Here is a 15,071-nt window from a genome sequence, read left to right as displayed (position 1 = left end):
ACATGAATATTCCTACGCATGCTCACATCCCCATATTGACTGTATTCATCGAATGCTTTCCTGGTATACAAACGCAAGGCTCTTGTCAATATTAGCATCGAAACAGGATGGTGACCAGTGAAACTTTATTACACCAGACATTCTCTTATGAAATTTTCACACAGTGCAATTTTCCAGCTACTTAAGTCTCATGCACATATGTGCGTGCTGCAAACAGCTATCTAAACACAAGTAAAATATGAAATACATGAGACCCATTTGCACCCCACTGTGCAAATATCCTGTCTTCTGTAGTTTGGAAAGTATATGAAATGGGATGAGAAGCTACAGTGAATCTTTTTCATTTTTTTCTCTTGCTTTATGAAAATTCAAATGACCAAGCCAAAGAATAGTAATGGACAGATACATAAAAATCATAAATTGACATTATAGGACACATATGCAGTAATTATTTAGCAACAATCTACTATGTGGTCACAAAGTATGAAAAGGAAAAAGATTACATCGAAGAAAAAATCATTTATTGTGTTTTACTCTACAGAAGTGTTTGTACATTTTCTTCACAAAGGACTAGTGGAATGAAAAAAAAGGGAAAAAAACCCTGCTTATTGAGCAAAGAAACCAAGCATTGCATTCTTTCCTGATTGATACAGATGTCTGGAGACTAATTGTCAATGAATAGGGATCACCTAATCCCCCTAATCCTTACTATATGTCACTATTGTCTCCCTGTTGGACTGATGCACATTGCTCCACAAGAGTCGGCTTGCTAGAATATCTACTAAAACTAGGTCACGTTTGGATGGATAACAGAATGCTGATGAAAAAAACACACACAAAAAAAAATGGTGAGTGGAGCTCAATGACTGGGCACAGAAAGGGTTCAAGTGATTTAGTGACAACATGTAATCCCTACCATAGGAATCAAGACTGTACCTACATTGTATAGCGCCCTCACTCCACTTTCTAGGAAGCATGTCAGCCAGATTGCCACCAAAAATGGCTCTGACCGCCTCTGAAACCATCCCTAATATCAAAGTGCTTCAGGAAATAAATCACACTATTAAGTCGCCCTTGCCTTTGCAGGTCAGCGTAGGCAGACTACAATTTCGTTTTGGAGATGCTTTGGGGCAGTTTTAGAAAGGGATTTCCACCATGTACAAACGGAGCATTACAAACTCTGAAGGGTGCTCTCTTAGAGCTTACCTGTGAGACACAGGGTGTGGTTGCGGCCCGTGGCAGCATTGACGATGTGATGGTCCTTTAACCCCTCCACCAGAGTGGGCGAGTCCCGGCGAACGTCGTCCCCGTGGCCCAGCTGCTCTTTGTCGTTACGACCTTATGACAGAAACAATAACCAGAAGAAGATTTTATTGCTGTCCCTCCTCGCCTCGTGACTGTATCATAACAAGAAACTCGCTTTTTTTCTCAGCTGCAGACACTTGAATAATTTTGAAGGTATTGCAATATCTCAAAGTTACTTCACAATCAGCAAGAAATGAGCTTCATGATTATCTTGTTGTTGTTTTTTTTTTTTCAATTTGATTATATTACAAAAATCAACAGACCATACCACATATTTTAGCTAAATCAAAAAAGCCATTCCACAGACTTGCGAGGATGACCCCCCAACAGAAAAATTGCAGAAAAAGCATGATATGCATTAATGATACAAATGGAGGTATATTCCCAACTGGGACAAAATGTTCATTACCTTAAAAGTTTGAAGGCCTTTCAAGGAATACACTGTACATACATAATACAGCTGTCATTCTTTGTACATCTACCATGCCCCTAACGTTTCTTTTCTTCAAATGCATACACAATCATAAAAATAGATCACATCAACTCCAAAACACTGAGAACTGCATGAAACAATATGTGCCTCGCCAAATTGTCAGGATTATTGATTTTGTGACACAGCATGTCCTGGTATAACTCAAGAGTCACATACAATACCTGTACTGTAATACCAGCAGAATGCATGTTTAATGCATACAAACAGCACATAAAACATGAAGAGTTTATCTCTTGAAGATACCCTCATAGTTTACATTTTTAAGTTTTTGTCAGGTAATTCTAAGCCTGACAAAGTTATGTTCATACACAACTTACTAGGAATTTCATTAGGTTTCTAATCAGACTGTAGAACATGTGTATGAACATGACAGTTTGGGTGGGGTATTCCTGTACATATTTGAGTACCAGCATGCATGTACCCTTACTTGGAGATCATCTAATCTTTAAGTGTGAATTTGCAGTCCTTTGGCAGCAAAACATACTTTCAACAGCACAGCTTCATCATCATTTAGATTCATTAAACCCATCAAAACTTTGCACAGTAATGATATGAAATGGATGTACCACTCAATTAGGCAATTCTGTGCAGCAAAACCATGGAGATCAAAGGGAAAACTTTGATCTACTTAATCACAGAGATTACGAGATCATCGCACTGTACCAGTCTCCATTGGAATTATTTTCCCTCTTTGGGGGTATATCAAGTGGATTTTCCGCTTGCACAGTGTTGGACGGTAGAGGACTTGAAGAGTTTGTTCGAAAAAACTGATAAGTCCATATTTGCCAAATGGAGATATTTGAGATTAAAGGTGAAGAAAAATAAAGAGAATAATAAGAAAAATTTTGCTTCTTTTGACCATAACTTCAAAAATATACCTTTATACAAGTACATGTATGTAGTGACCAATATATCATTTAAAAGGTATTATTTCGTACTGTATGACAGAGACCGTACTTCAAAATCTCAAAAAATGGACATCAGTTTTTGCGAACAAACTCTTCACTTGTTCTTGGTTGCAATAGAAATATTACTGTTCCCACTCATTGAGCTATACACGCATAATGTGCAGACAGTAGAAATACACCATATATCATCTCCCTTTCCCTACCCACCTACATTGTACATTGTATCTCTACCAACTATACACAAAAATACACAAATGAACAAACACACACTTACACACACAACAAACAAGCAACACACACACTTTAAGACACATGCACACACATCCACACTGGTGCATCCACACACATCCACACTGCTGCATCCACACACATCCACAAACACACATATATCCACACATACTGGAAAGTCTGTTGTAGAATAACAGGTGGCACACTTTGCAGATAATACAACACATACTGAACATGAACAGAAAGGAAAAACATAAACAAAACAATCCATCCAAACAATGGATGGAGAGGGAGGGGCAACAAGGGGGGCGTGTCTTACCCCATGTCATGGCTTTGCCCTCCTCTGTAATAATGACACTGTGACAGGAGCTGGGTCCGGAGAACACATTACGCACCCTGATGCCCTGGAGGGCCGACAGCTGGTGGGGTCCCCACAGGTTCCGCCCACCAATGACCGGCTTGTCTGTGGGAGGCAATCGACCAATCAGAGGTATGAATGGAGGAATCACATCACCATACACCAGTTTCACTCACACTTCTTCATTATTAAAGCATAAACAACATTTTTTTTTCTAACTCTATCAAAATTCTTCGTGTAAGTCCCAGAAATGGCACTATTTTATATCAATAATTCATTACAATCATTTCATAATTTAGAGTACAGTGTTTTTATTTTATTTGAACCTTTTTTTGTTCATAAACATTGCTTGATGCTGTTGCAAAAGTTTTGAAAGCCTCTCGATTGTTAAATTTACAACTGACTCTTAAATTGGCAAATAAATTTAAAAGATTAATGAAAGTGTCTGTTTCTCTGACATATTTCCATTTTGCTTCTTTCATACACGCGTATATTGTCATTCTTTGTAATTTGTTTCAGTGTTTTTTTTTCTTTTTCTTTTTTATAGATTTAATGAATTTAACCAGTTCTGTCTTTAATAGCTTTGTCTGGTACAAGATATGTAGTCAGATTCAGAGGTGCCAATTTAATGAAAAGATCCCCACAATTTGATGGGTTTTTGGGCTGTCAGAGATTTTATCACTTACAGTACTCATCGCTGTTATCTGCTTTCTTTCTTCAATTACAGATATTGTTATAGTCAGGGAGGACAAAATTTGTGTGATCAGGGGCTACCAACATTCACACTTTGGAATAAGAGAGACTTCAACAAACAATCACGAAGGCACAATTTGTACTTGTCTGTCACATGCACCTTAATGGGCAAAATCATTATTATCATTATTATTATTATTATTATTATTATTATTATTATTATTATTATTATTATTATTATTATTATTATAATTATCATTAGTACTATTTATCATCATCATCACTGTAATGAAAATGACACTAATACTACTGCTATTACTCCTGCTACTTACAGTATAATGATAAAGGTAACAATTATAATAACAGCAATTAAAAAAAAAATGATGATACGTAATATTCTTTACATGGCTGGTGAACATTATACACTGATATGATCATGACATGATAACATGACATATACGAATGATAATTGACAACACTGATAATTATTTGATACTATTCCTAATGAGGGAAGCTTGGCCATTTTTCTTGTCACATCATGGAGAGATATCTTCAAGCTCTCAGGAAGCCTCCTACAGAATCAATGGGATTTTGCAGCTCTGCATGCAAAAACCTATTCTATGTACAGTATCTCCATGTACTTCTTCACTTGACTCTATCATGTAGAAAGCCTTGGATGCCTCTTTGACTCAATAAGGAAGAAATTATGAATTATTCATACCTCAACTCCCATCTGCTTTGACAGTATGTGATCACTATGTGATGAGCATGGAGATCTTACGGGAACAAACAAAATGTTTCTTCAAATGCCACCCTGAGAAATCGTAACTGTAATCTTGAATTTCGCCACAAAACCACACGTAGGCTTCTATTGATGTCAAGCGATCAGACTAGAATGTGCGATGTGGCATGAATTTTATGTGAGGAAAATGAAAACTGAATAACCAATGTGACGATGGGGGGGGGGGGGGGTGGGGAATGGTGAACCACAGGTTGTACCTCCTAGCACTTCCACATCATTACAATACTGAGTGAAATTTGAACTGCTGAAAGGACAAGGCATATTGGACATAAATATCAGTCCTATTGTAGTATGAACGATTTTTGTTTGATAGAATAAGAAATTACGAGGGATAAACTGGGGTTCGTGTTTCTTTCTGTCCAGCTTTCCTGCCCTTGCTTACTCCGAACATGACTTTTAGGAGAGGCCCTCCCCCCCCCCCCCCTCCACCCACTCACTGGCTGCGGCCTTGGGGAGTCTGTGTCTGCCGATGAGGTCCCAGTTGGTGCCGCCGCTGAAGAGAAGGGTTCCTACGAAGGGCGAGTCTTTCAGTTTCTGGAAGAGAGCAAGACACGACACAAACAAGTGGAATCAATCACAGATGTCTGAACATTGATACAGATTCATCTCTCCACATCATACTGCAACTTGGTGTAGCTACTACAATTTTTGTAGCATCATTCACTCACCTATCAACAATACATTTCATGAGGTTTGAGTTTTTTCCCCCCAATTTTTTCTCCCTCTACAAATGAAACTATAGATCAGTAGTTGCAATCTTACAAATTTTATTTGAATAGGGCCAGACAAAAATTGAAGAAAAATTCACACCTCAACCTTCAACCACCTGCTTAATAATCTCTTGCTTTCAATACATTTCATGTCAAAGGAAAGACATAAATTACTGTGATTGTTCTGAAAAATTGCTGTTTGTGGTCCTGTTAATGTGAAACGTTATATTATGTGTGCATTAAACTTTCGCAAGTTTCATGAGGAGCCAAGATTTGCAATTTTACATGGAACGCACAATAAAGTGTTTGCCTACACAATGTATTGAATGCCAGCACTGATTCACGAAAGTTCCATGCCACGAATGTTTCTGGTTTCACTGTACAGTACTGTAAAAGTGGACATTTTCATGGTGTAGAAATTTTCATGCATTTCGCGCAACCAGAAACCAGCACGAAAATAAAAACATGTGAATATTTGTCCAAGTCATATGGTCCATTAATAAGTGTCTTGATTCTGCGAAATCAAAAACACACGAAATTCGTATTACCCAGCTGAGCGCCAAAAATTACTTGTGCGAAAATAACCACTCTTTATACAGCATGCTGGTTTTGCATGGGGGTTTGAAAAGTTAATGAAACATTCTATTTAGGAATAATTGTTTCAGAAATTTAGAGTTGGGTATCAAAAGACTTTCAAGCTGATAGTGCGTAGACATGTTTGATGGTGTTACTTCACACATTACTTTTATATACAAATGTATACCATGCGTGCATTACCAAGGTCTGAAGCACCTACAATACTGACTATTAACACCCTACATGTATAATTATGCAAATTAAATTGTACACTCAAAGTGTTTGGATTACTGCAATGATGGTTGCTATAATTTCTGATAAAACTAGTTTACATTTCACTAAAAATGCCTTGCTATCTAAGACACACAAGTGATTTACAAAAAAAACATGTACAGTTGTAGCATGAATTTCTATACCTAATTTTTGTCTTTGTTTCTTGTTTTTTGGTAATTTTAATGGGAGCAAGTGTTTCCCCCATATGACATGAAAGCTATTTTTATTACCAGATCATCATAAACAATGAACATGTAAGCACTATATTTGTGACTGTGGAGAATACAACTTCATTTTTCGTCTCCTCCAAGATCTTCATATTAATCGCAAATTATATCGGCATTAATTCCACCATATCAAACCCATACTAAGAGAAGCTCAACAATTTCTATCTATCTCAATTTGATGGAGCAAGAAAATGTTTAAAGGCAAAATATCTAAAAGGCCAAAAGAATGCATCCCACAATCGTAACTCTCATTTTCTCGTGGTTAAAGTCTGAAAATGGGCTTGATGACAAGAGGTTCCCCTGACTTCAGGGGGACTGGGATTGTGGGAATGACTCGAACAGGAACACATTCGACTAGACGAGTTGTCCTGCCACTGGCAAATCAATATTTCATGCGTTTCTACCCCGAAACAATGGGTAATGCATTTCTGATGGGAACTCTGCTGATCTCTGAAGCAAATTATGTAGTATCAGCCTACCATCAATAATGAACACCTTGCCATTACATATTCCCATCTGATCTACTAGACCTACATTTTATCCAACCATGTATACAACAAGAACAACAAACCTCTGCCCCAGAAACATGACATCGTAATAACGATTATCATGTCATTAATGTGCAACACACGCCTTCTGAATCTTCCTTGTGTATCTGGGCAAAAAACACTTCTTTGTTATGGCTAAAGATTAACCTAATAATTGCATTCTTAAAATCTATTTTTCTATTAAAGCATTGTTTATTTAATATGTATACTTATAATTATTTTTCATCTGTAGTTCAATTGGCTGCAGAATATGAATCACTGAAGTGAACAATATTGGTTAAAACCTAGTGTATGTAGTATAAATGAATGGTGGAAATGGAGGACTTTGTCAGAGGTAATAAATCAATTATGATACAGATAAAAAAATGATTTCTAGACATACATTGTAGCCCAGTTTTGGTTAGAACACATATCACAAGAATCTACCTATATATTACACAATTAATGATGACACAAAGTTTTTTTTACATTCCTTACTAATGCTGAGTACACCATTCTCACAAACAGGAAAATTAAGACAATTACACAGAACTTTCTCACGCTACACATTTCATGTGTTATAGGAGGCAACATAAATTGGCATGTTACATGTAATTCCTAAAAAATTCTGGGGAAAAAAAAAACACATTAAAATGTACATGGCCCACGCAAGATAAGATTTGATGGAAAAGTTGTGAACATACAAAGCAATTAGGACTACCAAAGACATTTCTATTACCTTTTTTGAGCACAAATCTTTATGAAGGGATAATGAATTGTGTGAAACTTTGTTCTGCTTTGTTTGTTTGTTTATAGATTTAGGTGTTACATGTATCTATTCTAATCATTTAACTACATCAATGTCGTTAATCACATTTTTCTGGGGGTGGGGGTCTATACCCTACCTTCAGACATGCTTCTACTGTCTCAATAAACATAGTAAAAGCATACATATAATAGAGCTACATGTATATATTTAAAGGCAGGTCTCCTGAATCAAATAACAAACAGGCTTCATACTTTTCTATGTTGGGATTGAAGGTCAGGTTTTTGCTCTCTGTGAAAGTTCTGAAGTTACTAGAATAGGACACAGGAGATGTTAAAATAGAATCAGCAGTGATGATGCCTCCAGAGTATTTCTTTTTTCTGCAGTAAACAGCAGTCTAATAATGCTTTGTCTTAAAAAAAAGGGAAGAAAAACAAGAAACGAGAGGGGAGGAGGGTTATCAAGGCAATAGTAATCCAAACAACCTACTTTGTATCAACCCGATGCCTCGTATTCATCAACCAGTGGCCCCCGAGCCCGTATTACGGATAAAGCTTAGTCATCAACTGTCATAATTCATATTTCCCCCCTGATAAGGAGGTTTTCCTAAATCCGTGCATCGCCATACACCATGCAGTGGGAACGTTTTGGGGGGTTCCATGTTTTCGGAGTCACAGGGAATGCAGTTCCATATCAACATCACTTCGCTGCTTTGCTGTACAATTTGAACTTGCTCAACTCATTTGGGGTTTTGGGCCTTTTTTTTTTAAATGTATCATTTTTTCTGTCCTTCCATAGGACTTCACTTGTCATTTTGCAATGCTGTCCTATATTGTATATCAATAAGTACATCACATGTAGCTGACTGGTGTGAATTTAATGGTGTAATTCAAAACAAGATGGTCACTTTTTATACCATTTTGGTGTTCCAAATCGATTGGAATGTCTTGCAGACAGCAGAACTCAATGTAAAATTTCTGCGGGGATTTTCCAAAATCGTTAACTTTTTACTGAAATTCCATGCATTTCAAAAAGGCAAGAAAAGAATCCTATCAGCATTGCAAGTAACATTTCCATTAATAAAGAAAAATCGATAATACCATCTAATCCATTATGTTGGTGTGGACACTTTTCAGTATACAAGGTCATCAGCATTCTTTTTTCCAGTCATTTCAACATTTTTCTTGCTGTGTTTAGCATCACCTGAATGAAGACTGAAAACAGAAAAAATGTTAAAAAAATTGTGTATCTAACAAGAACCCTCCCCCCCCCAAAAAAAAAAAAAAAACACACACACACACACACACACCACTAATAAATAAACAAAAGACTTATAAAGAATATTGAGCCCATAAACTTGGTTGTGATTTTTTTTTCAATAACTTAGGCATTTCTTGTAAAACATGTGCATACAGACACTTAGTATTGGTGTGGTCTACAAATCACACTATCCTCATGCCAATTTCTGACTGTTGAGTAATAACTGGTAAAATGTTGCAGGAACATTTCAACAATGACTCAAATTTGTTCTCTTTTGTGTGTGTGTAAAGACATACTGTACAAATTGGAATCATGTTCAAGATCAACCTTACAATCAATAGCAATACTTTGCAAAGAGTCTGCTTTATACTACACATACAATGTACATGTACATCTATACAGATGTATATTAAACTTATTGATTTTTTAGTTATAAAAATATAAAGTGTTTTTTATTCAAGAATCATGATTGTGCTGTGCCTGTACATTCACATGAAAATTGCCAAGAATTTCATCGCATTTTATACAATTTGGCAATGACTACAAATGTATAATAAGTCACATTTACTGCCTTTGTTAAAGGTCCTGTTTACCACTGAGATCACTGATTTAAAAAAAAATGTTTGAGTTATCACATTTGATGCCTCATATCACAAACATCCTACCATTAAAGAATTTTGCAATAAAGCCTAAAATATTAACCAAAAAAGAGAAATCACTATTTTTCTCAATGAACCATAACTGTAGACGGTTTATAGTCCAGAAACAATGTTATTATATACAGGCTGTATCTATTGTTCACCATTTGTATATTTAACAATTTTGAACATTAATTATACTGATTAACATTCTTATTGTACATTGGTTGTTTTTTATCCCTAAAACTCACATTTTAGAAACATTTTGAAGAACTAAAGCTGGGTTTTTGTTTCATCTAAAAATGATAAACAATGCCTGTAAGTCTGTGCACCCATCCTCGTGTGAACTATTCTCTTTCATCCTGATGAAATGTAATTAACAATGAAGTCATAGAGACAAAAATAACTTGCTTCAGTGACAGTGAACCCCAATTTCAAGGCAAGACACAAGGTTCTCACCAAAATTAAGTTCCTGATAGTGTGTAGTGACAGCTGCCATAATCAATGACACATGTTTCAAGCTTGATGTGTTCATTGCTCAGATTTAATCCACAGGTATGATCAATATCCATGTATCTTACAAATGTGACAGTTTATTGACTTTTAAATGCCATTGAGATACTGTGATTAACAGCCTCACCAAAAAAAAAAAAAAAAAAAAGGTAGGCAACTTAATATATCACTGTTACTGTTTTCCCCTGTCAGTCATTTAAACCACTTAAAAGGTGCCACACGTATACACTATAAGCGCTTGCCCGATTGCCCAAGGCAAGTGAAAATGAAAGTTAGGCTAATGTTTTGGAACAATGAGAGAAAAGGCTTGCCAGAACAACGAGAGAAAATGCTTGCTTGACATTGAAAAAACAAAAAGTTTTGAAGCCACTTTTTTTCCCCTTTCCCCCCTTCAAACCCACAAAGTCAACTGTATAGAAGTCCAAAGATAAAATGACTGTTTTATAGTGATGCACTGCACTAAATTTCATTCAGCAACTTTCCAGCACTTACGGTATGTGAAGAAGCCCCATGATGATGCAATGCAACACAAACACTCAATCAAACCAAGTTTGTTACTCCTATTAAATGTGTTTAATCTTGCAAATCAATGCATGCTGTTTATTCATATGATTGTGTTTTATTAAGCTCTTGATTTAGGAGTGATTTCTTTTTTTTATATCAGTTTCTATTAATTTTGTGGACTTTCTTTTTGGGCAAGTAAAATTCATGTTCGGGCAAGGATTCTGAAACAATTTGAAAATCTGCTTGCCCAACTGGGTAAGTGCCTGTAAACAAGTTATGTTGCACTCTGCACTTTTGGTTTACACTCTACAAATTTGCAGCCCCCTCACGATAAAATTTTTTGATGACATTCACTCCTGTGTATTAAACATGTCAACAACACGAAGACTATTATGTGTACAAGAAAATTGTGCACGGAGCAAGTCTCTACAAAAGAAAGCTAAATTCTCATGTACTTGCCATTACGAGGCGGAGGTGAGTAGAATGGCGAGATTGAAGCCCACTTTACAGACTTACAAATAACCTGTTGGACATGTCACGTACAGCCCGTATATAATTTTCTTTAGAAAGGTAGGACATTTTAGAGTAGTACAAGTTATTCTGAAGGTGGACTTAGTCAACTGGAGTGCAGGCCTCAAACGTAAAAGTTAAGTTTGTAAACCTGCGATATGTTGAACAGAGCATATTGGAAACAATGATGGGCCAAAAATACAAATTTTGTAAAAACAGAACTATCTGAGATACAAGCCTATGACACTCAAACCTGAGTTGTCATAGAAACACAACAAGCTCTGCAACCATGTAAGCTTGTCTGATTTTCCACAAACACAATCTCTTGCCTCCTGCCTATTTCTACACTGTACATCTCTCTGTTTAATGGTACCTACAGTATTTCACTCTATCTCTCTCCATCTATCTCTTTTTCGAGTTAATCTTCCGTGGATGAGCAAAATAATCTTATCCATCAAACACGATGATGATTATCTCTCTTCTGAATGTCTGCTGGCAAAGATTATTTTCTTTCTCTCTGTTTTTTCAAGTGCTAATGGCAATACTCGTCTCATTTCCAGAACACCCAATCTCCGGGGAAAAGCTCTTCAAAATGATTGATTGCGAGATACGCCACTTGTGGGCATGAAAGGTGTCCAAGAAAAATTATCCATCGAAATCATTTCCTCACGCTTTCCTCTTGTTGTCGTAGCTGGATTTCTGTGTGTAAGATAAACTTCAGACAGATAATCTCACTGAAAAGGTATCTTATGTTTGTTAAAATAATGAAATAAGAAGGAACTTTGTGTATTCTTTTACAATGTAGTGAAACTGAAACTCAACTCTATGTTCATATTGAATTATCACAAAGAGGAAATTAATCAAATACAACAGAAAAAGTGACTTTTCAGATCATATGCAGGGACAAAAATCACATGGAATATTCATGAAATGCAAATTAAATTTTGCAACTCAGACTTTGTCTCACAAGTCTCCAACATGTAGGCACAATAATCTCAAAATTTTCCTCAAAATGTTCAAAAAGGAATTAAAAGGACAAATATTACATATTTACATAAAGGCTGTGGAATGATATGGCAATAATTACTTTTTTTCTTAATTAACAAAGAAAGAGGTTTATAGTTAATACTGATAAAAATTACTTTTATAGGATTGTTGGTATTTCCATGTTTTGTTTTGTTTTTCAAAGCGATAATGAGATATGTGGGTGATGGTACCTATAAATCAGCACCTCATCTACAGAAGATTTTCAGGATGTCAGCACTTGTATGACAAATATGACAGTTTCAAGAAAATATGAGGCTCCTCCAATTTCACAACCTTGATCCTTTTGTCTGGCTGAAATGAAACTTTCAATGTTCTGTTTTATCTTGAGTTGAAAAGTGGAATTTTCAAGAGTACACATACGCAAAATGGTCAAGAAACAAATGTTTGATTATTCAAATTCATGAAATTCTTCTGTCGAGATGCTTTCATTGCAACTGATTGACAAATTGCCCTGCAATGACGAAATGTTTGATTGGTATCAGAACATGCTAGAAATCAATCTACCCACATGTCTAATTGTACGTGTGCGCGATATTTGATTGAAATTGAATGTCACTTGCATTTATGACAAAATGCAACGCTCCGAAAACTTGCTGGTACAAGTTGTACTTTAAAGGTAATGCTGGTACTAGTCATACATTGTACAAGTACTGGAGTGGCATACATTTGTATACACTAGCTGTAGTCAGTGGTATTTACTGAAGAAGTACACATTCAGGTACCCTCTGTTGAACAGAATGCAAACCACTGCAATGCTGCTTAAAATGCCAATATTTTCGCTACAGCAGGAGTAGTGAATTGGAAAGCCTTGCAGTGGAGTATCAGCTCAGCTCAAGCTGACAAATGTTGCAATGTACAATGTAGTGACTCTTATCAAGACTAGCACATGAAACTATCCAAATCACTTTAAAATGGGCACTCTGGGGTTGTTGCCTATGCTACTGTAACTACAATGTACAGTACATACAATGTATTTTTCGAATCACATTATTTTCCTTTGTTTATCATAGTGTAAATGTACATTGCACAAAAATTATGTGAACAATGCTACATTCATATCACTGACTGTATTTTCATGCAGCTTCTACTGTATGACAGATACAGGTGTTCTGTATTGGGATATCCCTTCTTAATTGCTCAGGATTGAAATATAAATCTGACAAATGAGTGCACTGTTACACATGTGTGCATGTAAAGTGAGGAATTGGTATTAATCATTGGATTAAACATAATATCATACTTCATTCATAAAGATAATATTTCAATACCTTATAGAGTTTGCATCCTGCACAGTATTGAAGTAGTACAAGTATGCAAATAAAAAAGGAAAGGAAATAAAAAAAGAGTAGGGGGAACCTACATTTATTTGTAACATTTTCTGATAGTTTGTCAAGGTTATAAAGTGCTAGGATTAAAGGCTACAGACAGGTTTTCCACACTGCCATTAAAATTACAATTTAAAATCAAATCAGCATCTCCTCTAAACACACAAAAAAGATAATTTCAACTCATGCACAATGTTGTACTGTAATATTTAATCAAAGATCTGATGAAAAACCAGTTTGTACTACTACAATGTACTTCAAATGCAGCACACAAAAATATATTTCCATCCTTTCTAAAATTTTAAAGTGAAGAAGAGACAAGTACTTGTACAATTGTGTGAGGGAGCAAAACAAGTGAAAGGGGGGGAGGGAATTCCATATCCCCTCCAACAAAGTAAGCTTTAATTGTTTTTTAACAATGAAATTGTGTGATTTGGTGCATACTTTTATCATGGTACATGTAAGTCTGAGACATTATACAAGTGTATCACTTTGCATTTTACAATGTATTCACTATTTTGTAGAAATTACCATGTTGCTGCCAAATCATTTAGCATTCTACAAGTTTGTAAAATTCTGTGACAGCTTTCAATAGAAGACAGCACATTCCTTTTCTATTCAATTAACAATTTGTCCCCACATGCAATCAAGGCCTGGTTTACTATCGATCTATAGTATTAAAAACAAACAAACAAACAAACAAACAAACAAACAAAACAAAACAAGCAAACAAAACCTTATCCACAGTATACAGAATACCCACGCATGCCCATGTACTGACTGTACTTGATAATACCCAGTACACAGATGTAGTACATGTTTGTATACTGCATACATTGTACATTGGGTTTTGATTTTTCCATGAATATTTCATCCACATTATCATGGAGCCATTTTCCAATGAAGCACATAGTGCATGCTTAAACAGTAAGAGGTAACTTCAGTCACGTTTACAATTCCTATCAAATGCATATTTTTGTCAAAAATCAGATTGGAGCAAAAATAAATTGGTAGGCATTTCAAATGTCTAAACTTGTATTAACAATCATACTACCACTAGTATTTAAATCAGTACAGTTGACCAGTACCAATTTGTAAGTATTTCCCCACAAGGCAATCTTGGCTTAGATTTAAGTTGCATTGTAAGCTCCCCAGCTCCCCTCCCTAAAACCTCATCAATTAACCCATTCCTCCCACAATTCTCTAAGAACTTTCTATGTCATCCAAATGAGATTCTTTTGGCCAATCAACAAAGAATGGACAGATTGGTAATCTGCCTATACATAGGTGCGAAAGCAGTCAAGCAGAACATCATCCCCTTTCCATAACCAACTGCATTTGCCATCGAAGAATACAAAATACCAACCGGACATGAGATACGTTTGTACATTGTACTAGTCCACGCTGC

The 15,071-nt window shown here is 35.9% G+C and overlaps 1 protein-coding gene across 1 annotated transcript in view; it reads right to left on the bottom strand.

Moving 5' to 3' along the window:
- The window catches only part of LOC139742635 (protein RCC2 homolog), a 28,231-nt gene that overhangs the window by 11,323 nt on the left and 1,837 nt on the right, over positions 1–15,071 (bottom strand). Inside the window, exons 2-4 of the mRNA XM_071653159.1 lie at positions 5,225–5,321; positions 3,254–3,397; positions 1,207–1,338 (exon numbers count right to left, since the gene is read on the bottom strand). Of these exons, the coding sequence (XP_071509260.1) occupies positions 1,207–1,338; positions 3,254–3,397; positions 5,225–5,321 (373 nt within the window). The remainder of the gene's footprint in view (positions 1–1,206; positions 1,339–3,253; positions 3,398–5,224; positions 5,322–15,071) is intronic.

The sequence above is a fragment of the Diadema antillarum genome, unplaced genomic scaffold (assembly GCF_040938485.1).
Source record: "Diadema antillarum isolate AM-2024a unplaced genomic scaffold, OU_Dant_1.0 seq00001010_RagTag, whole genome shotgun sequence".
Taxonomy (NCBI): Eukaryota; Metazoa; Echinodermata; class Echinoidea; order Diadematoida; family Diadematidae; genus Diadema; species Diadema antillarum.
This window is presented reverse-complemented; position numbering and strand designations above follow the sequence as displayed.